This window comes from Lolium rigidum, chromosome 5 (genome assembly GCF_022539505.1).
Source record: "Lolium rigidum isolate FL_2022 chromosome 5, APGP_CSIRO_Lrig_0.1, whole genome shotgun sequence".
NCBI lineage: Eukaryota > Viridiplantae > Streptophyta > Magnoliopsida > Poales > Poaceae > Lolium > Lolium rigidum.
This window is the reverse complement of record NC_061512.1, coordinates 163259366-163281353: the sequence shown is the minus strand read 5'-3', so window position 1 is coordinate 163281353 and position 21988 is coordinate 163259366. Positions and strand designations below refer to the sequence as shown.

The 21988-nt window shown below is 46.2% G+C and overlaps 2 protein-coding genes across 2 annotated transcripts; both read left to right on the top strand.

Annotated features, from left to right (window-relative positions):
• The first annotated feature begins 14558 nt into the window (after positions 1-14558).
• Positions 14559-17866, top strand: LOC124653310 (ycf20-like protein). The gene is made up of 2 exons (XM_047192379.1): positions 14559-14649; positions 16962-17866. Exon 2 carries the CDS (start codon positions 16969-16971, stop codon positions 17401-17403), a length of 435 nt encoding a protein of 144 aa, XP_047048335.1. The 5' UTR covers positions 14559-14649; positions 16962-16968; the 3' UTR covers positions 17404-17866.
• Positions 17867-18154: 288 nt separating this feature from the next.
• On the top strand, positions 18155-21379 carry LOC124657825 (uncharacterized protein At3g52155, chloroplastic-like). Its single transcript, XM_047196320.1, has 5 exons — positions 18155-18478; positions 19243-19342; positions 20001-20180; positions 20322-20439; positions 21023-21379. The coding sequence occupies exons 1-5, from the start codon at positions 18217-18219 to the stop codon at positions 21077-21079; spliced, it is 717 nt and encodes a 238-aa protein (XP_047052276.1). The 5' UTR covers positions 18155-18216; the 3' UTR covers positions 21080-21379.
• Positions 21380-21988: the final 609 nt, after the last annotated feature.

Genomic DNA, 21988 nt, shown 5'->3' with positions numbered 1-21988 from the left:
TTGTGGGTCATCACAAAGTCTTACGGATTGCTCCCCCATAATCCATCATGGGAGAACTTCTTCTTCGGCGCATCTTCACATATCCATGATCACCATCACCATATGCCCGGATGGCAAGATTCAAGCTCATGATCTCTTCGAGATGGCTCATCTTGAACTTACACACCATTTCTTCTCTCTTCCCTGTGTTGATGTCTTGAAGATACGCTTGAGGGCTCACTTCATCTTTGCCTTCAAGAAAAACTTGTCACTTGATCTTCTTCATTTGCTTCTTATTGCAACCTTGAAGCCAACATATATGGTTCAAGCATTTTTCCTATGGACAAATTCGTCCGGAGAGAGGAGAGATGAAGGAATGCACACGAAGCGCTCTAGTGGGTATGACCAACAAATAAAACGACCGACAAGGGCTATGATTTAGACATATTTGGGCCACAAAGGACCTCCAAGGCGGCGCCCCAGGGGATGCCCCAACCACTAGTAATAATGGAGAGCAAATGGGGAGTTGTATATGTTCATCCTATAAAATTGTGGAGTTGTTCGAACTGAAACTTTTGCATCACTCTTATGTATACTAAATTACTAATAGATCATAGCAAATATCTTAGCGCAAAGAGATCATCACAAAATTAGATTTGCGCAAGAGATCATCGTAAAATCAGCTGGTGGCGTACATGTATACCTAATTAGCAACTATGCCATAATAATTGGAGTGGCTAACTCTCAACACATCTTTAGATGGAGCAATATAATAATATGATCATCATGTAATAATGACTGAACTATTTTCACTTTCGCATATACGCATGGAGAGTTTGTAAGATCATATAATAGTTGTGGCGTTTACATCCATCTCGCTAGAGTTAGACTTAATTCACAGGTTCCCTCGTATCAACAATCTTACTTCTCTTCACATATATGGTTATTTTCATTTTCAGCTCAACAATCGTCGTTCATTTTCAGCTCAAACAAGTGTGGTGGTTACTTTCATTTTCAGTAATTCAAACTTCTTGCGTTATTCATTTACTAAATTTAAATTGCAGTAGAGAAATTTCTGTAGATAAAACGATTAACCTACTGAATTTAAATTGCAGTAGGAGGGTGATACCGAGGAGCAGGAGAACGCCAAGGGTGACGATAAGGCAGGAGCAGCAACACTAGTTGCGGCTACTTGGATGACATGGTGAGATTCCATTAACAATCTCCTAGGCTTTGGTACCAGTACTATTTTTCTTCAATAAAAATGGAGTAAAGTTCAGTTTACTCATAAGATGATACTCCCAACATGAAATTTTATTCATAAGCTAGGAGTATTGTCTCATGCTAGGCTTGTGCTTAGCTGAACCTGCAGTGGTAACATGTTGTACACATGAATAAGAACTCTCTGATGTTGCATCACATAACTAGTTTAGTAGTACACATCCAAAAATTTATGTCAGTTGCACGTACTGGTTGTATTCCAGTAATAGTGTTTATTGTTTGCTCTTAGTTACATGTATATTTTTCCTTAAAAAAAAAGTTACTTGTATTTTTTTCTCACTAATAGAGTGTTCACTGACCTTGTAAGAATTGCATGTGACCGAGGAAGGCATGATGATATTGCCATTTTGTTAGCCCAATGTATTGAAGGTCACGACCTAGTCCTGTCTATGGTCAGCCTAGTTTGTGATGTAATCAAAGGTCCAAGCTGAAGTTTATAGACGCGTGAACTCTACTCAGAAAAAATCCAAAAAAATTATGATCCCTATCGAAGGTCCTCCATGCTCTACTTTATTATCATCCTAGTCATTACACTTGTAGAGCTAAATAGACTCTGATTGAATTTGTATTTGTACCAGATTAGTTGTCTAGCTAGCTATGATTTGAAGCATTAGTGTGCGTCCTTTCATTATGTTCTGATTTAAATATTTCCTACTTGTATGACTGGTGAATTGTAATCTGAAGAACATGACCCTAGCAATTGGGACCACTTATTGGAACCTGGCATCTAGGACCCATCTAACTAGTGGATCCATCCTTTGAAGAAAAAGATCTGTTGGGCAAAAAGGCCACATCCCAATTAACAGCTTGAATTTTAGGGCTTGACCCATGTAGCTAAACAAAATTGAATAAGAAAAAAAATACTCCCTTCAATCCATATTATTTGATGCTAATATAGATGTATCTAAACATTTTAGTTGTAGATACATCCATTTTAGCATCAAGTAATATGGACCGGAGGAAGTATATAAATAGGTTGAATTGTTGGGCTTGGCCCATGTAGATGTGGCCATTTGGTTTGGTCATAGTTTGCCATGTGGGATTCGCCACGTTGGATCTGACATGGACTGGACAAAGAGCATGTCACCAAAATTTTAGCCATAGAATCTATCATCATCTATTTTGGTCATAACCCTCTATGACTATTCAAATAAAAGGTCGTTATGAGCCATTAGTGAATCTCAACTAGCAACCAATTTTTTTTGGTTACAACATGGTCACAGATGACACAAATTTCCTTCTAGTGACCAATACGGAGGGTCGCAAGTTAGCATATTTCTTTTAGTGTCAGTAGACACTATTGTCCAATCACCCACTGCCATCAACAATGATCGGTGTAATTATTAAGGTTGTCAAATCGGACCAACGCATTAAGGTTAATTGTTCCGTTATCCTCTAGTTGTGTTTACTTCTCCTTCATATCTCCACTGTCACTAGGAAGTCGCGGAGTTGCTAGACAATAAGTGTTCGTCTATGTAGATATTTGAATCATGCATTAAGGTTAATTGTTCCTCGTTATCCTCTAGTTGTGTCCACTTCTCCTTCATATCTCCACTGTCACTAGGAGGTCGTAGAGTTGCTAGACAACAAGTGTTCGTCTATGTAGATCTTTGGATCATGCTCTCTGGGCCCTTCGTTAGACCACAAGCATATGCAAACCACTAATGATAAATATCATAAATAATAATAACAATAACTTTCAAAGTAATTGTTACAACACATCTCACCAATACCCTACATCTCCCAAGCTAGGGAAATTTACTTGCACATAAGAGGAGAATTTCAAAAAGACATAATGAATATGTAAATGGAGTTCATCTTGATATTAGCATAGCAAGCCAAAAATAAGATCAAACAAAATCCAATCTCAAGAGTCTTGAAAAGGAATAGATTTTATAACCCTAGTTCTTAAAAAAATGAATATCTCTACGTGCGGTGATGATGATGCTAGAGTGAAGCATCTTGAGGAGGAGGATCGCGACGAAGAATGAAGGATGAGTTCTTCTTCTCTGGATCTCTTCTTATCTGCTTGTGGGCGGAATGAGACGGATGTGAATGTTTTTTCATCTCTGTTTCCTTCATAGAAATTTCTCCTTTTGAAGAGGCGGAGGAGGTGCCACATGGTATGGACGCATGGTACAGTCGGGAATGACCATACTAGTACTCGTTAAAGCTTCTGTCGCCTTGAACCATTATGCCCTCAATTAAATCCTGTTAGTTAAAAGGCGAAAGCCAACGAATCCAAGAAGAAACCATATGAAAACACCTCAAAAAACACATCATTTTTTGGAGCTATCAAGCATGCATGCCTCCAAGGCTTTCCTTAGGGCCCTCTCAGTTGGTACCCGGAGGCTTCGGATCATCTAGCAAGAACGTTTGGGGCCTAGGTGCTAGCAAGCATAGTCGAGATAGAGGATGATGGAGCATCTGATTATTGGATTTCCTTCTCCTTCCTTATTCATGAGGTGTCTCCCTTCTTATTGAGCTTGAGCTTACCCGTTCCATCTCATTTTTATATTTGAGCATACGGGATTCTCGCATGTTAAGTAGAAAACCATTCATTGAGGTATCTATTTCACTTATGTTAAGAAATATATTCAAATCTTCTTGTAATATCTTGGTACGATCCCTTGTCATTGGACCTATTGAAGGAGTTGGATATTTGATGAAGTTAATATTAGCATGGTGATATCTGGAATACCCATTGTATGAGAGAGTGCATCAGTGCATGAATTCACATGTGTGCGTGTCATTTCTAAAACATGATACACATAAGAGTGTGGTGGTAAAAGGGCATAAAATGCATGGGTCATATAACAACTTAAACTACCTCATATATCGTGCCATGGCTCCTAAAAAATTCATTTATAACAGTGCAAAGTTTGGCAACTAATTAATTTTTTGGCAGGCTGTTTTTAGCCAACCTGTGAACAACCATCAATTCTATAGTGCACAGATAAGGCGTACCATTGTTTCCTAAAATAACAATCCCAGGTGTAGGTGTATATATCAACGTCCAAGAGAAACACAGATCATCAAATTATTGCATTTCCTTTTTATCACCTTTCTTCTTCGCAAGTTCAACAGAAAATAGATCTAGAGGAGAGAGATGGACAAAAGTCGCCATGGTCATATCCATATCGCCATGGAAACTACGGAATTGGGAAGCCAAGTGAAGGAAAATCCACAAGATCCAAGCAGTTGCGTCAAAGGAAACTTGAGTGATAGTGACAGGACACTTACCAATAGTTTTGGCGAGATCCAAAAGATTGACCTTGAAGGTGAACCAGAAGTAGATTCCGCGGTGTTATTTTCTCAAGGAAAACGGGAGAGGCCAAGTGAAGGCTATGTGAGAACACTTGCAAGTAGTATAGGAAACATCGAAAGGAGCGATCTTGGTGAAGAATCTAAAGCTTATGTTTCCGCTGAAGTTGTTGCTTTTGGTAAACAAGAAATATGTTCCGATGGCAATGATATTGATCCCGCAGTGACTACCGTAGACAAGATCACAGCTGGAAATGAAGAAATACCAATTACAGAACCTTTGAAGGGAAGCCTAGCGAACATACAGATACAGATTGGAAAGAAAGTCAAAAAAAGAGATCGAGAAGATAAGGCTTGTGGTAAAAGCCAGGTTTGTATTTTATATCTTTATTTTTATGTTGTTATATATGAAAAGATATGTATCTTTCATCTTTTCAGTCTAGACATGATATCAGGAATAGTTTAATTATTACTGCGTGATCTCTCACAGATCCACCCACTCAACAAAATATTAGAACTAATACTTTCACTATTTTTATATTGATAAAGTTCAGAATATATTGTCGAGTGGTGAGTATTGAGTTCTTTGTGTGTAGTTATATTTTCTTATAAAATAATCAATTTGTGATGTTTTACAGATCAACATTTTCATATATGTGTATATGTGTGCGATTGTTCCTTTTACTGCAACTCAGATATATTTTTGTTTTTTATATTGTGTTTACCCATATTTTTTATGCCCTTCAATTTTAAATTTGATATTTACATGTTTTTATATTTCTGTGCAGAAATCTACAAATCCAAATGAACAAGAAAATGGTATGTATGAAATCCATTATGCAATTTAGATAAGCACTTGCATAAACAAACCTTATGTGATGTATGTTTTATGTGGAACTCTAGAATTTAGTTCAAGATTTTAGGAATACTTTAAATGGATAAAATAATAAAGAGGAAGGATTAAAATTTCAACTTCTTTCAATTTGCAAGTGTTTGTTTTTTTGTATCAATAACACTTACTTATCTCATAATAGGCATATGCATTTGTCGATCCAAAAGAGGAAGGACAAATGGACAAGGTTAGCTCATTTTCCTTCTTGGTTTATCATATGAAACATGGATTTTTTCATTGTTCTCGAGGTAGCATTACATTTACATACATATTTTTGGATTGAAATGTTTGTGATGTGAACCTGTTCAAATACTATGATATTGCGTTTGATGATTATCTTGCCATGCAAACCATATTGAGAGTACTGCAAATTTGTAATTATAAATATTATCTAACAGTGGTGTTCACCATCTATAAAGAATGAACTATTCAAGCGCACAATATGTAAGTTGAAAACAAATTGTCATCTTTTTTTTACTACAGGTGTAGATCAAAGTCAATTTATTGGAGAAAGAAGGGCACCAAGTTCAGAGAAGCTTCCACATGGTTTTGTGTAATTCATCTCGGAGGAGATGATTCCAGTACACAACTCGAAATTTCAACTTCCTAAATATCTATTTTGCTGCTTTGCTATATGTTAGTCATGGTTGGCAATTTATAATTTTGCATGGGCATGTGCAATTTTCCAGTCCAGTGTGGTTGTTGTAATAAATTTTAAGTACTTGTACTATCATTTTCTCCTGGACACCAATGTTTTTCAGTTTGGATTTATTTCAAAGTCTTGTTTAAGTCAATACTATATATTGATGTGTTACTTTATATATTGTTATCCAAGATTTATATCTCGTTATACTGGTGTGATATAACCTAGATTTATATCTCGTTAAGGTTTGTTATTATTATTTTTCTATTGAATTCCTTGGCGTTTACTATCTAGACTCCCTATTTTCAGTGGAAGGATTTTTTTCCTTGCATATTTCTACAAGTAAAGTGTCAAGCAAGTACAAATTTTCTTATGGGAGTTAAGTTCAAAATCTTATATAATGTCACTGAAGCGGCATGGTCTTTGTGTTTCCCTTGCCAATTATGTTTTTTTTTAGAGAACAGGCAGCACTGCCCGACTTTAAATTAATAAAGCCACAGAGTAACAAGTTATGGGTTACACACTGCTGGGCATCACAGCTTAGCCGAGACCATAGTTCAAAATGACATCAGGCACAAATAAAAGATAGCTCATTGCGGGGAGACACATGCAGAGAGGACCCGCTCCCGATCCCTCCGCCTACTTCTTCACACCGCCGGCGGCTTCAGCTGCACGCACGGCTCCCTTAGCTCGCGTGCCATCCAGCTTAGCCCCTCCTTTTCTCTTCCCTTGGCCTTTAGGCTCCACAGCTGCAAAAATATAATGGTTTTGTAAATAATGTCAGCTGGGTTAGAAATAAGTCTCTTTTCGATCGCAAGCTTGTTGCGCACATTCCAAAGCGCCCAAGACTGGGCTAAGAAAAGCACCCACCAGCAACCTCCTAGGATAACCCGAAAAACCAGAAAGGATGGCGTGGAATTGAGCAAAATTGGCCGGGCACCAGTTACACCCCAGTAGCTGGCGCAAAACCGACCAAGAAAACGATGCCAAGGAGCAGTCAAAGAAAATGTGGCTGGCGTCTTCTGGGGTGCCGCACAGCGCACAAAGGCCGTTTGAAGGACCGTGTCTAGTGAGAATCTGTTGTCCTGACGGTAGCTTGTCAAGAGCCAGCTGCCAAGAGAAGATCTTGATTTTGAGCGGGAGCTTCGCTTCCCACAAGTCTTTTGCGTGGGCGATAGTCGTACCCTGAGAGAGCTGGGCGTACATGGATTTGACTGTGTAGGTGCCCGATTTTTCCAGGTGCCAGGACACCAAGTCATGCCCAGGGCTAAGAAGAACGGGGGTGAGCATCCCTTGTAGTTCTCCCCACTGGCGAAGTCCCTCCTGATCAAGGGAATGCCGAAAACGGACCTGTAGGGCCTGATGTTGGAGAGCATCTGCCACCGAGATGTCGGGGTTGTCGCGGATGGCAAATAGCAAAGGGAAGGAATCCATGATGGGGCCTCTCCCTAGCCACCAATCCTTCCGTAGTTGGTGCGGGCACCGTTTTCGACGACGTGCTTCGCTCCGGCTTTGAACAGGTGTTTAATCTTGTGAAGGCTCTTCCGTAAGGGGAACCTCCTTGGCCTGAGCCCGAGAACATGTCAGAGGCGTCCCCATACTTAGCGCGGATGATACGAGCCCAGATCGTGTCTTCCTCATTATAAAGCCTCCAAATCCACTTGAGAAGCAGCGCCAAGTTCATCTTTTGGTGTTGAGCAGGCCTAAGCCCCCAACCTCTTTAGGACGGCACAGGGAAGGCCAATTCACTAGGTGATATTTTCTCTTTGGGCCTGCCCCTTCCCAAAAGAACTTGGATCTGTGGGAGTCAAACCTCGCATGAATCCCATCATGCAGGAGGAAGAGCCCCATCGCAAAGATAGGGAGATTATCAAGGCAGGAGTTAGAGAGAATGAGCCTCCCCCCGGAGGAAAGAAGTTTACCCACCCGTGGTTCGATCTTAGCAGCCAACTTCCTCACCAAGAACAGCCACTGCTCGCACGTCAGCTTCCTGTCTGAGATAGGCAGGCCCAGGTAGGTGAAGGGGAAGCTGCCAAGCTTGCAGTTCAACTTGTTGGCTATGATGTTTCTATCTCTGGCACGCTGTCCCAGAACAAAGACTTCGCTCTTGTGATAGTTGATTTTGAGCCCCGGCATATCCTCAAAACACATCAGAAGGAATTTAAGGTTTGCGATATCCTCATCCGAGCCCTGGATGAGGATAAGCGTGTCGTCTCGCGTACTGCAGTGCGTAATTCCTCCCGGCGAAGGTGTGGAACTAACCCGTGAATATGGCCTGCCGTCGCCGCGGCGATAAGATCCCGCAGAGCGCTTCTCCGATAAAATTGAAGAGCGAGAGGGAGAGGGGATCTCCCCGACGAACCCCTCTTTTATTCCTAAAGAACGGTCCCACCTCACCGTTAATGGATATAGCAGCTTGTCCCCCGGAGACCAGCTGCAAAATCCCGTGGATGTATCCGGCATCGAAACCCTTGCAACGTAAGACTTCCCCCGGAAGTCCCGGCTCACCCTATCATAGGCCTTTTCAAAGTCCAGCTTGAGTAGCACCCCACCGTGCTTCCTCGTCCGGATGTCGTGAATGATCTCTAGGAGGGCAAGCGGACCGTCAAGGATGTTCCCGCCCTTAATGAAAGCCGTTTGGTTCGGGGAGATAATTCCGTGAGCGATAGGATCGAGCTTACGGGCATAGGCTTTGGATATGATCTTGAAAATAACATTGATCGTGGCAATTGGGCGGTATCGAGAGATTTGCTCCGCCCCGCAGACTTTCGGGATAAGCGACAGGATGCCAAAATTGAGCCTAGCAATGTCAATGCGCCCCCAGCACAAAGTCATTAAGAATATGCAGAATGCCATGCCTGACCAGAGGCCAGAAACGTTTAAAGAAGACCACCGGGAAGCCGTCCGGGCCCGGAGCAGTGTCGGTTTTCATCTCTTTGACTATGGCCTCGAGTTCTGCTTCCGAGAAGGTGCGCAGCAGTTCCTCATTTTCTTCTTCAGAGACGCGAGCTCCCTCACCCCAAGAGGAAGGCGCCAGCCCACAAACCCTTGGAGCGGAGGAACCAAGCAGTTCCCTGTAGAACTCATAGACGTGTTGCCGAATCAGCCTTGGGGTCCGAGATAGCGCCACCGTCGGTCCGAATCCTCGAGATATTACATTTTCTTCTTCTCCCATTAGCGACGGCGTGAAAGTAAGCGGTGTTTGCATCCCCTTGCAGCGCCCACCTCACTCTACCGCGTTGCCGCCAGTGCTCTTCCTCCATGCGATAAATCTGCAGCAGTTGCTCTTCCAAGGGATATCTGGAGGCCCAGGCGTCCTCGTCAAGCCCTGTGGCATCAGCCAGCACGTCAAGCTCCGCGATCTGGGTCAGCAAAGCGGCTTTCTCAGCCTTGGTGTCCCTTCCTAGGTTTTGTTTCCAGCCTCTAAGGACTTGTCTAAGGCCCGCGGACATATAATGCCACCAATCAATAATGTCGCGGCCTCCCACCTTGGTCATAAGTCTCGCCCACGAGTGCTGGACCAAGGGGACGAACTCTTGGCGCTCAAACCAACTTGTTTCAAAGAAAAATCTGTTGGAGCGCACCGGGAAACCCTCTCCGGTGTCAAACACAAGTGGCGTATGATCAGAGCCAAGGCTAGTCTCAGCGGACAAGGAACACAGCGGGAAGATAGCTTCAAAGTCAGCAGACACAAACACTCGATCTAGCGCGGACCGTATTGGATTGAGCTGGTGATTGGACCAAGTGAACCGTGCTCCCGTGCGCGGAATTTCCCTCAGAGCCCAAGCGTCGATGGAGTTGTTAAACAAGTCCATCAGAGGCCAGTTGAGGTTGTCATTGCTCTTATCGTCGGCCGCCCTAATAAGGTTGAAGTCGCCTCCCATGAAGATCGGTAAGGTGCACCTAGCCACCTTGGCCGAGATTTCGTCCAGAACCCTCCGGAGCGAGCGTGATCTGCTGGACCATAGATACCGATAATCTCCAGCCTTCTTGTTGGAGATGCGATGAAGAACAGCCAAACTCAGGAAGAATTGACCCCTGTCCATTCTTCCAACTTCAAACATACTGTCCCTAACTCCTAGTAGCATGCCACCTGAATGACCGCTAGCTGGGAGCCAAGACCAGAAAAATTTCTCGCCCACCTCCAAGCTAGCAAGTTCAGCATCCGTGAAATCCTGTTTGATGGTTTCTTGCAAGAGAACTAGATCAATGCGGTGCAACCGGAGGTACTCTTTCAACAAGGTTCGTCTCCCCCGACGACCGAACCCTCTAATATTCCGGATCGTGGCTCTCATTGGGACCCTCTGCTCAGAGCCCGTGCTTGGCGGGTGACAGGTCTATGACCAACAGGAGTGGCCCTGCTAGCAGCTCGCCTCTTGGCGACAGAAGGCTTTTTGGCTTTGCCCGAGCCCGCAGGTGGCTCCTCCACAGTACCCAACTGAGGAGGATCACCGGCGTCTGCGGGTGGCTCCCCCGTGGAGCCAGCCACAGCGCCCACACCAGGAGCTGCATGCTGCGAACAGTCCCGGGCAGCTTCTTCCTTAGCCTTGGCCTCTTCTTCTTCGATTCTACGTCTCGCTGCCAACAGCTCTGCTTGCGCGCGTTCTCGAGGCTCCGGAGAAGCGCCACCGCTTGGGCCGGTGACCCTTCCGTTGATTTGAACAGAATGCAGCTATCCTTGGCGACTTTGAGGAGATGTTCCAAGGAGGAATCTTGAAAGGCAACAAAATCAGCCGGAGAGGAGGAGTTACTCGGAGCGGGGGTGGACGACGAAGGAGTAGCCGTGTCGATGACGCTCTTGTCGAGGTTGTTCTTGTCCGCCGTGGCCCGGATGGCCCGCTCCAGGACCGAACCGTCAGAGGTTCCTTTGGAGCGAGCACTCTTGCGCAGCGCCTCCGCTGGGGAGGCCTTGGAACGAGGAGCACGCGCCACCGGCGCGCCCAGCGCCGAAATGGGAGTGTCCAAGAGGAGTGGTTGTCCTTCGCTGGGGTTGGCGTTGTTGATAGCCGGGGCTTGGTGGAGCGCAAGGGCCGGGGCTGGAGAGGAGTTGGTAGCAGCAGCCGCCTCCAACATGAGCTTCCGAGAGGGGCGATCGTGATTCAGCTTGCTCCTTTGTTCGCTGTTACGCAGATACTCTTGGTCCGAGGCACCCAAGGACGGGCTGGACCAACCCACCTCCTCCCGCTCCGCCTCGGACATGGGCGGAGCTTTGCCCGGCGTGGGCGAGACGAGACCAGCCGACGAAGGGGCCTCGCAAGGACCTCACGCAGGGAATCAACACCGATAGCAGCCTCCGGGGATTGGCGCCCCTCAGCCGGGAGTAGACGGCAGAGCAGCTTTGATGATTTGAGCGACCATAGGGAAGATGTTGCCCGTGGGGGTCAAGTTGGACCCGTATTGACTGCGAGCCGAGGCAGGGATTTGTGGGCTGAGATCCTTTGCGTTGTGCTGGAGGCAAGGAGACGGCGACACAGGGGAGGAGCCGAGGGGGACAGACTTACGAGGAACTTCCCCGCGCGCTCCAGGGGCAGAGGACGATCCGCGCGAAGCTTTGTGAGCATGGCGTCCCCGCCGCCCGTCCCAGCGCTCCTCATCAGTCTCATCAAAGTCTTCTTCCTTGTCTTCAGTGCCATCTCCGGGAGGGAACTTCGGCGGGTCGTGAGGAGGGGAGTCTTGGGCCGACTGAGCTTCGCGAATAACTTGGATACGGTAGCCTTGCATGTTAACGAAGAGGGTGATGTGATCGAGCAGCTGGTCCCCTTTGCGGCATCCAAAGGACATACGCACCGGCGCATCCGGGTGAGCCAACGAGGCAACGTCCACCCCAATCGGACGTCCCACCTCGCGAGTGGAAAGGAGAAGGCGATCGGCGTGTCGAAACGGAGGCGGCACACCGAGCAACCTGACCCAAACCTCCTCCAGAGATTCAGCGAAGAAGAGGGTCGCCTTGCGGGAGAGTGACAATGGCCTTAAGCTTGGTACATGGCGAGTGAGGCCGCCCCCACGGATAGCAATGCGGAGACTCTCTTTAGAGGGGAACACCACCGCAAAATCCAAAGGGCCGATTTGGCGCACTCGCCAATCCCGGTTCTCATCAACTAAGTCCTTGAACTCGTCCTCCACCTGCTCCGCGGACAGCTGCCCGCCCCCAAGGATAACGAGTGGCGGAGTTGGACACCGGCTTCCGAAGTTCTTCCTCGAGTACTTCCAGTGCAGCAGAACCCGTGCCTCCCGCCTCCAAATCCTCGCCCGAGAAGGAGCCGGCGCCTTGGAGACCGCCGCGCACATGGCGGAGAGGTGCCCGACTTTCTTACGCTTAACGCAGAATGGTTCATCGACGCAGGCGGCTCCGGACGTGACCTTGCTTGCCGCAGCTTGTAGCACGTGATGTGGGCCGCATCAAGACCGGGGGCCCCAGCCCCTCCCGGGCCGGTGACCCGCCCGCAGCTAGGAGCGCAGACCTCCCCCGGGGTCCCGTGGGGCCGGCGAAGGGGCCTCCCGCCCGCGTTCCGGCCGGAGTCGCGGCCACGAGGGGAGGTGGAGGTGGCGGCGGCGCGCGCGATTCTCGTCGTGAGCGTTCCCCCTCGGAACGCCAGGACGAGGAGCTCGCACGCTCCGCCTCGCGGTCGCGTTGACGCTGTTGCCGACGGTGCTCTTCCTGCTCTCTGTCGAGCCTCTGGCGCAGATCTTGGTCGCGGGCGCGGGCATAGCCCTTGTTGAACTCGTCGAAGGGACGCTTGCCGTGGGAGTTCCTCTCCCTCTCCATGGCCACGAGGAGAGGAGTACGCGCTCCGGAGACGGGGTCGAGGTGGAAGGACAAACGCTTGGCGGCGGAGAGGTTGCGGCGAACGTCGGAGGCGGGGGCGGGAAACCGAGAAGTGGATCTAGGGTTTGGGGAGGAAGCCGCAGCCACTTAAAAGTGGGCGGCGAGGGGCAGAACCGTCCCACCTGGGAACCCTAGAGCCACCCAACCGTCCATCCACCACGTGGGCGACGTGGCGCGCATCCAACGGGTCCGATCCAGGGGCACCCGCGGAACCTGAGCTGACCGCACCTTGGGCCGGCCCAAACCTCCACTGGGCCAGCGAGGCCGCAGCCCTCCCGTGGCCGGCCCAGCGGGCCCAACAGATCCCAGCGCCCCAGCATCCAAGGGAGGAGCAAACCCTAGCGGCGGCGGCGTCCCTTCCGCCTCCGGCCGCCCACCGATCGACGGCAGCTCCAGAACGTGCTCCCCGACGCGGATCTGACCAGATCCAGAGCCCCCCCCCACCAACCTCGGAGAGGCCCCTCCCCACGGGCGCCAAACCAGGTAGCGGAGGGAAGTGGGACGGCGACGAGAGTGGCGGGCGGCGGCGCGGCGAGATGCTCCTCTCCCTCGAGGCGTCACGGACGCGCACCGGCCGGCGGACCGACCACCTTCTCGGGCCGGAACCTCCCCGCATTCGGCGGAGCAAGGGGCAGCCGTGGCTCCTCCACGTCTTCCAGCCTCGCAGCCTCTCCTCATCCGCGAGCTCCAGGACCGAGCCCTCGGCCTCGGCGACGGCGGCGGCCGGGAGGGAGAAGCGATTCCCTTTGCTCCCCGGCGAGACGCGTGGCTCCCGCGGACCCCCAGGGCGGCGAGCGGCGCGGCGGCGGCGGCGTTCCGGGAGGACGAGCTCCCAGTCGCCCCCCGAGTCGCCCGAGACGCAGCGCGCAGTTAGACACATCCGACTTCGCTTTCTGCTTCCCTTGCCAATTATGTTCTGGTGTCATTTTTTAGATTGCCACCTTAGATTTTGTGTATAAGTGAAAACTTAGAAACAATCTCTAGGTTGTATAACTTATTTTTTTTGTAAGTGCGCGCGCATTGTTGGGCCAAAATCACTTTGGTCATCTACTGCTCATATGTTAGGTACATGTTGGTGTTAAACCTAGTTTGATCGACAAGTAAAGAAGTGAGATATGATGTTATGAAGTGTCTAGGAAGACTTCCCACATGGTTGGCTATGCTGATGAATCAGAAGTAACTTCAGATGTGGTGTTTACGCTAGGATATTGAGTCGAGTCGATTGGTGGTTGTAAAAGACATGATATTCTATAGGAAACATCCAAAAGAATAATCATGGTAATGACTCTGAAGTTGATTTTGCAAAAGTCGGCTAGTGCTTCGCGACTTCGCGTCTTTGCCGGTGGAAGTGCCAAGTCTGGGTAACTTCTGGCCATTGGTTCATGTCCACCGTGCGATCTGGATTAGACGGAAGATATGCAGGGTTAAGTTTCGCCGTGACATCCGGACTCGCCAAATCCCCTCATCCGCCAACACCACTCTCTGCCAGGCGCCGTCCCAGCCTCGATTCAGCGCCGCCGCTCGCGCTCTCAGCCGTGGTCTGCAGCCCACCTCCTTGGATCACTCTCTGATACGGCCTGAGCGCACAGCGTCCGCTCGCGAGGCCATGCCGCTGCGGCGCGGTGCGCCTCTCTGCAGGGGGCGGCCGTCAGCAGGTAGCCTCTGCGCTGGAGCCGGCCGCCACGGCTCCGCGCCGGCGCGGTCGGATCTCCTTCGCCGGACCTGCTTCTTACGGCCTGCGGACAAGAGCGGAGGAGCAATCAGGTTAGCTCCCCATAACGCTCATTCTTGCCACACTCACGGCGGCGTATTCTTTGATTCTTGCAAATCCCAAGTCCACGGTATTGTCTTATTGCTCGAAAAATATGTGCTTGGTGGCGAACTTGCCGTCCGCCTCGAGTTTAAAACTTACTGACACAATTTAGCAGAAATTTCGAGATTTGGGTTGTTGTTGCTGTACTGCCACATTGACTATGTGCTTAATTTCTCTACTGGTGGTGGCAGAGGATTCAGAGTTGACTTCTTGCTTGCAAATCCCCACTGTCTTTAGCCTAATGTCTTGCACTCCATGACTTGGTATTTGAACAACCAAGACAGAACACACATGACGAATGAAACATGAGAAGGAAGGTGACATTGCCATCCCGAGCAGAGGATTTAGGATTGCCCTCTTACCTGCAAGGCTACAACTCTCCGCTATCATAAACCTAATGTGCCTACAGCTTTCATCAAACATATGACAATGGATGTATCGGTATTTGAAAAAAAGATGATAGAACAAATATGTCAAATGGAGCATGACATTGAAGGAATCCCTTAGATTTATAGCATGCACGCCTCAATTAATCCCTTAGATTTAGGAATGAATATTCTTTTTCTTAACATATTGCATAGCATCCATGCATGGATGATTGGTACCCCCCCCCCCCCCTCTCTCTCTCTCTCGCACATTTCTTAGCAGATCGTGCTCGATAGGGCGTCTCTCTCTCTCACGCCAGCCTTTCTAGTCCCCTTCCATGTACAACGGGAACACCAACTCCTCTTCCATGCACAATGAGAAGGCAAACTCGGCGATATCCCTTCCCATGGACAACGAAGACACCAAGCCGGCGACCTCCTTTCCCGTTGTCAAGGAGGAGATCAAGCTGTTGCCATGTGTGTTGTATCTTCAATTGCCCGGAACAAATATCAAGTTCTCACGTTGATCCAGAGAGATGTTATCGACGGAGTGTTTCCTGGAGCGGCGAGATCGCGCTCTGTTTGAGCCACACTCAGATGGATTTTCAGTGAACAACTGTATATATAGCGATGAAGAAGACCATGGGAGTGACTTGGAGACGTATCTAAAGATCCGAAAGTTTCCGCAGACAATGAATGGAAACATGTAGGAGTTGATCAGATGATCCAGTAGCATGAATAAATTTATTTACCCCTTGCCGTGTACTCCATTCGATCAGCAGATCCTTGAGCATTAATAAATTTATTTAATCTTTGTAGTGTACTCCTTTTGATCACTATGTCCATTAGCATATACGGGTACTCCTTTTGACCAGTTTACCATGAGCATGTACGAGTAGTACTAGTTGATACATGAGCATGTAGGAGTAGGATTAATAGTTGCAAAAAGTTATAGCTCACGGTCCACACCAAGTCGCTTGTCCAGAAATTTCACAGAGTTCAAGACTGGAATAAACCATAGGAGTTGGATAGAAAACATTAAGAGTTCAAACCATACTCTATAGGCCTAATCTGATTGCATAACACTTAGCATCCGACAGGAATTCAATGGCATCGCTAAGAATAATAGCAGCGCATTCTAATGCCACCGGGAGCACACCGAGCATCAATACCATAGCCTTGTGCATGTGAGGAACTTTGTAACAAATAGTCAAAATCAGCACAGCAAATAGTCAAAAATCACGTGTCGATTTAATCAGTGGAACACCCACGGATTTGATATATTAGGGTGAGTGTGAGTGAGGTGGGTAGTTTAGTATGATAAAATAAATATTATATGCCTCAACAAAATAATAGAGGGGATAAAAGGTTCATTATAGTACAACCTACATAGTTTGGCAAAATGCATGCTTGCAGCATTTCCTTTCTTGGTCAGATGGATGCAAAGTATAGCATGCTCATTCCTTTTTAATCTAGAAACAAGTAGCTAATATGACATTGTTCTGTTGTCCATAAAAACATATGATTTTGGTTGGTAGATATAATTTTTGGAATATGTAATGCAGATGCAGTGTGCGTGGTAGACACTCTTGTTCTTTGGTGAATCTTTGTATAGTTAGTTTATTTTGTACTGTGTAATTAGACCATTCTATGCCATGAAAATAAGAACAGTGGAAGTACACATTTATGTTAATGGAAGCATATGGGCAACTGCATTAGCCTACCGCAACTCGCTTGGGAAAAAGGCTTTGATGTTGTTTTTGCTCTATGGGCAATTGTCTGCAGAATTAGATACAGACAATAATACAACATTGTATATATTTGATGTTTTCGAGATTTTGAGTACCCTACCTCAGTGAACCTTAGAAACCACGATTTGATATATCTACTTTGTGTAGTTACCGGATGAAAAACTCAAGATGGAGGCCTGTGTTTGCCTTGGAGACAGGTGGATCACCTAACAGTGATGGCGAAGACTTTGAAGAGGACAGTGGTTTTCTTGGCAGGACAAGGCTTGGCAGGTTAGTCCAAGCTGCTGGAAGGCAACTACTTGAAAAGCTGAACTCTGCCAGAAGCAACTCTCCCACAAAGATATTCCTGGTGCTCCTTGGGTTCTACACCGCCAATGCCTTGGCAACAATCCTCGGGCAGACTGGTGACTGGGATGTTCTTGTTGCTGGCGTTGTAGTGGCTGCTATTGAAGGGATTGGCATGCTTATGTACAAAAAACCGGTTAAAAAGCCTCCTGGACGATTTCAGTCGCTGATTTCAATGGTAAACTTCTGGAAAGCTGGTGTATGTCTGGGCCTTTTCGTGGATGCTTTCAAACTGGGAAGCTGAGTTCCCTGGAACCACCTTTTCTTGTTTACCTCTCAGTATTGCAATCGGTTCATCGAGCCCATGTTAACGTGAAGATTTAACACCACACATGGTCGTGTGTGGATGGATCAAATTTTGGTCTTGCAGTTGGCTCAAGTGTTTGGCTCATTGAGATGTTCGGCACAGACATTTTTCCTGTGGAGGTGTTGTTTCTGTTGAGTAAACATACCACGCTGTGAGCATCGTCAGCCTCGGGAGTGTACATATATGATGTTGTGGTTATTTTAGAATCTGATGTTGTAATGGAATCCTTAGCCTGATGTTCATTTTTGTGCCGTAGGGAAATAATGAAGGCTGCATATTAAAGCTGGTTCTTTCTTTTCCTTTTTGTTTGAACATAAGCTGGCTTTTTCTTGGGCTATGCAATTCGATTTGCATTTCCTGCTTACTATTTTTACCTTCAATGTAATTATTTTTTATTTTATGTCTAAGGAATAGTCAAGGTTAGAAGAGGTTTTTGTATGTGCAATCAACGGTCTTTGATCCAAGAATGTGGTCTTGTTTTCTCACAAACTGTTGGAAGCTCGCATATTCTAGCGACGCTTATACTATGTCTACGATTTATTATTTTCTCAAAGTTTCCAAATACAAATATGCATGGATTGTTCGAATTTCGAATGATTGGCGGTCCATAATGTATTGTTTTGGCACCATGAAAACAGAAGATGTCAGCAGCATCTAGAGCTCGCAGAAACAACAAACAGCCAAGCCATCGTCCTTTCGCTCCTTCTATCCATCCGTTTCTCTTCCACCCATCAGCAGAAGCAGCAGCGGATGATGAGACCTCCTCCCTCGCCGCTCCAGCGCTGCTGCTCGCCTCCTTCCGGCACGGCTCCCCGCCTCCTCCTCTACTCCTCTGCGGCTCCTCCCGCCGCCGCTTGCCGCCTCCCTCCCTCCGCGGCCGCCGTCGCACGCTCCGTCTCCGTGTCCACCACCGTCGTCGAGGCCGCCGCCGACTCGGGCTCTGCGATTCCTCGTCGCCGCCTCGTCCTCCTCCGGCACGGGGACAGCGCGGTTGGTGAACGCTTCACAAAAGGTTAGTATATCCGACGGGGCAGAATCGTTAATCTCTCGCTCTCTTGTAGGTCCGTGTAGCTTCTTTGACGAATTTCCCGTCCCAGGACTTCGTTCTCTGGGTGCTCGAGCTCCGACAGTAGTGGGGGTGTCAGTTAACTTACACTGGATAACAGCATTAGTGATTCGAGTGTCCTGAGAGTTATGGAGTGACACCATATATGTCCTGTACTTCGGAAGATTGATGTGCAGTCGTTCGATCACAGTTGCACTTCTGGTAGAATGCTGAGAGTATTCAAATTATTGATGACATAGGGTCAATCTGCTTGCTATTTTTCTTGCGAACCTACTTAGGATGCCTCGTGTTGCTATCGCACTTTTGACTAGTGAGGTGCCGTGGTAGTTCAAATAGGATATTTTTGTAGCTGTAGAAACGCATGAACTATTCTTACTTATTCAACATGTACGCTGCTGTACTTGAGTTTAAATATCAGGTTGAAATAAGAATGTGTGGCTTCCTAGTTTTGTTAGATGCCGAGCTAGAAATGAAGAATCGAGTATGATTAAGTATGGTACAATGTGAACAAAAGGTGCTGTTGGGTTTTTATTCTACAAGTATTACTCAACGTTTTTGGTGTGGGGTTTATATGCTATTTGGTCCATTTTGTTGTTGTTGTACTCTAATGTTGCTGTAGTGCTTCAAAAAACCCAGAGTTCTTCTTTGTTGTCTCTGGCCGTTTTTTTTTTTTTTTTGAAAAGAGCAGCTTACATTGCCCTTATTTTCAGATCATGACAGACCACTAAGCAAAGCTGGGAGAGCTGATGCAATAAGTGTTTCTGATAAATTTCGTCAAATGGGATGGATACCCGAGCTTATCCTATGCAGGTACATCCTTATCTTATAAAGAATATGTATACATAGGTTAGGGTTTAAACAATAGCAGTAGAATGTACAATGAATTAAAGCTTCAAAGTGCAATTTGGTTGCGCTCTATTTATTACTAATTCCACGGACAGATTGATCTAGCAGCTTTAGAAAACTAATAACCAAGGACCCGTTTGAATGCTTGAATTTCGCATTAAACAGTTCATTATAATTGGAATAGAGAAGTTTCTGGGCTTTACATGGGTCTTAAATTATGCACTGAAGCCACAATTGTAAGTGGTGTTTTACTGTGATTCACTTAGATGAGCAATCTCTAATGAAAAATATTCAACTGGTTTCCTTTTTAGTTCCATCATTTTTATTGGAATGAATATAAAAGACTACTTTCTATTACTACATTCATATTTTTGTCCTGCTCACAAGATACTTAGCTACTCCGTCCTCCCCATAATAAAACATGTTATTACAACCAATATACAAGTTAATTGATTGTAATAATATCTTATATTATGGGACGGGAGGAGTATTTGAGAGATGAATAGAGGTTTTCATTGGAATACTAACTATTTAACCTATATGTCTACGAAAGATGGTTAAATCACCTGCTTTGATGTACTAACATGTCATTCATATTTTTCTAAACCGTTTGTCAACACAGTGATGCAACTCGAACAAAGGAAACTCTTCAGATCATGCAAGAGCATGTTGAAGGATTGTCTCAAGCACTAGTGCATTTTATCCCAAGTTTCTATTCCATTGCTGCAATGGATGGTCAAACTGCCGAGCATTTGCAAAAGGCAATTTGTGAATATTCGACTGATGAGATACTAACAGTAATGTGAGTCTGCTATTATTTGTTCTTCAACATGCTATGTTCTGCAATATATGCTTAAACTACAGTCATTTCCTTGTAAGCACATGCGCTTGATATATCTCATTGCTAGGCCCATTTTGACGCTTTTGTAGAATAAAAATTCAGGTGTATGGGTCATAATAAAGGATGGGAAGAAGCAGCCTCTATGTTTTCTGGCGATTCAGTTGTCCTCAAGACATGCAATGCTGCATTGCTAGAAGCTGCTGGGAAATCATGGGTTGAGGTTAGTATTGTTCTGATGACTGAACATAAATATCCTTTCCTTTACCCCTTGCCTACCATGGCTGTGGTTGCCAACAATACCAATCTGAAAACTGATTGTGCAAGTGGTTATTTAACTCTAATTACTTACATTAGATTGACGCTCAATGATTTCTAGCTAATGTAGAATTATAAATGATGCAACCAGTTTTAGCTAGGGATTTTTTGTTAGGCGGATCCTCTAACTGTGTAGTACTTGCTCATAAGTCATGTGAAAAGCACACAGTAAGGACAATTTTGAAAGCCATGTATAACTAACATTTACAACTGTGCAAAATAAGATCTTTCAGCAGTACAAAGAATAGGTCAACATCCTTAAGTTTTTTCTTCAAAAGAATATATGCTCATGTTCCATGGAAACTTCAAGCCCCCATATACTGGACTGAAGGGAAATTACCATGTAACAAGACGAAATGCTCAGACGGTGTTATTTATTTGTCATATTTTAGACATAACTACCTCTTCCACAGTTAATTGGTTTCATGATGAAATAATAATCTTGTTGGGCAGAAATTTTACTGAATTTTTATTGTCATGACATGCAGGCTTTTTCGCAGGCTGGCCTTGGGGGGTGGAAGCTTCATGGCATTGTAAAGCCATAAGCCATAATAAATCGTAGCTAGAGCTTGATGCAATTTTTGTAGCATTTTTCTTCTCATTTTTTTTTTTTGCCTCACTTAGCTACGATTAAATGTTACTGAGAATATTGACGTGGATAGATAGATGAGATCAATGCACTTCCCTACACAAATAAGGCTCGTAAAATATAGGCCAAAACATGATCATGATGGATGTCAATTATCTAGAAACTAAGTTTGTGCAGCTGTTAGATTTATGAGTTTTTGTAAAGTTTGCGCAGGTTCTTTTTAGATACATGGAAATGGAATCTGCCGTTCTCTTTTTGTTTGCTGCATGCAGCCTACCATGTGCAGTCCAATTGGTGAATACCACAAAATTAATCGAAACTCCTAGTTCCTAGTGTCAGAGCCTGAGCTAGCTACGTAAGGAGGAGGAAGGCAATGCAACAACCACTTTCATTAATATGGATCGGTGGCTATATATAGCATACAGGGCAGCACATATCTTGCGTAACAATCAGAGCAAGATTAGGCTGAAGAGTTATCCTAGCTAGCTATCGTTAGAGATATAAACAAACTAACAGACTAACTGAATATGTTCAGCTAACACCCCGCCGCAGTCGATATGTCGGTGCTGGGCAAGACGCAGAGACTGGACCGGAATGACTGAAACGACTGCAGCAGGTAGTCCTTTCGTCATGATATTGGCCAGCTGTTGAGTAGTTGGAACATGGACGACACGGAGTTCGCCGAGAGCCACCTCACGCACGAAGTGGATGTCCAACTCAATGTGTTTCGTTCGTCGATGATGAACGGGGTTGGTGGACATGTACACAGCCGATATATTGTCGCAGAAGATCACCGTAGCCTTCGGAAGAGAGGAGCCAAGTTCGCCGAGGAGTTGGCGCAACCAGACGCAGTCAGCGACGGCGT

What these genes read in the sequence shown, in the direction of transcription:
- LOC124653310 (XM_047192379.1), top strand. Translation starts at nt 16,969, where the DNA reads ATGAAAAACTCAAGATGGAGGCCTGTGTTTGCCTTGGAGACAGGTGGA.
- LOC124657825 (XM_047196320.1), top strand. Translation starts at nt 18,217, where the DNA reads ATGATGAGACCTCCTCCCTCGCCGCTCCAGCGCTGCTGCTCGCCTCCT. An exon ending in TGGTGAACGCTTCACAAAAG is followed by an intron (nt 18,479 to 19,242) that starts GTTAGTATATCC and finishes CCTTATTTTCAG; the next exon opens with ATCATGACAGACCACTAAGC. An exon ending in GATGAGATACTAACAGTAAT is followed by an intron (nt 20,181 to 20,321) that starts GTGAGTCTGCTA and finishes ATAAAAATTCAG; the next exon opens with GTGTATGGGTCATAATAAAG.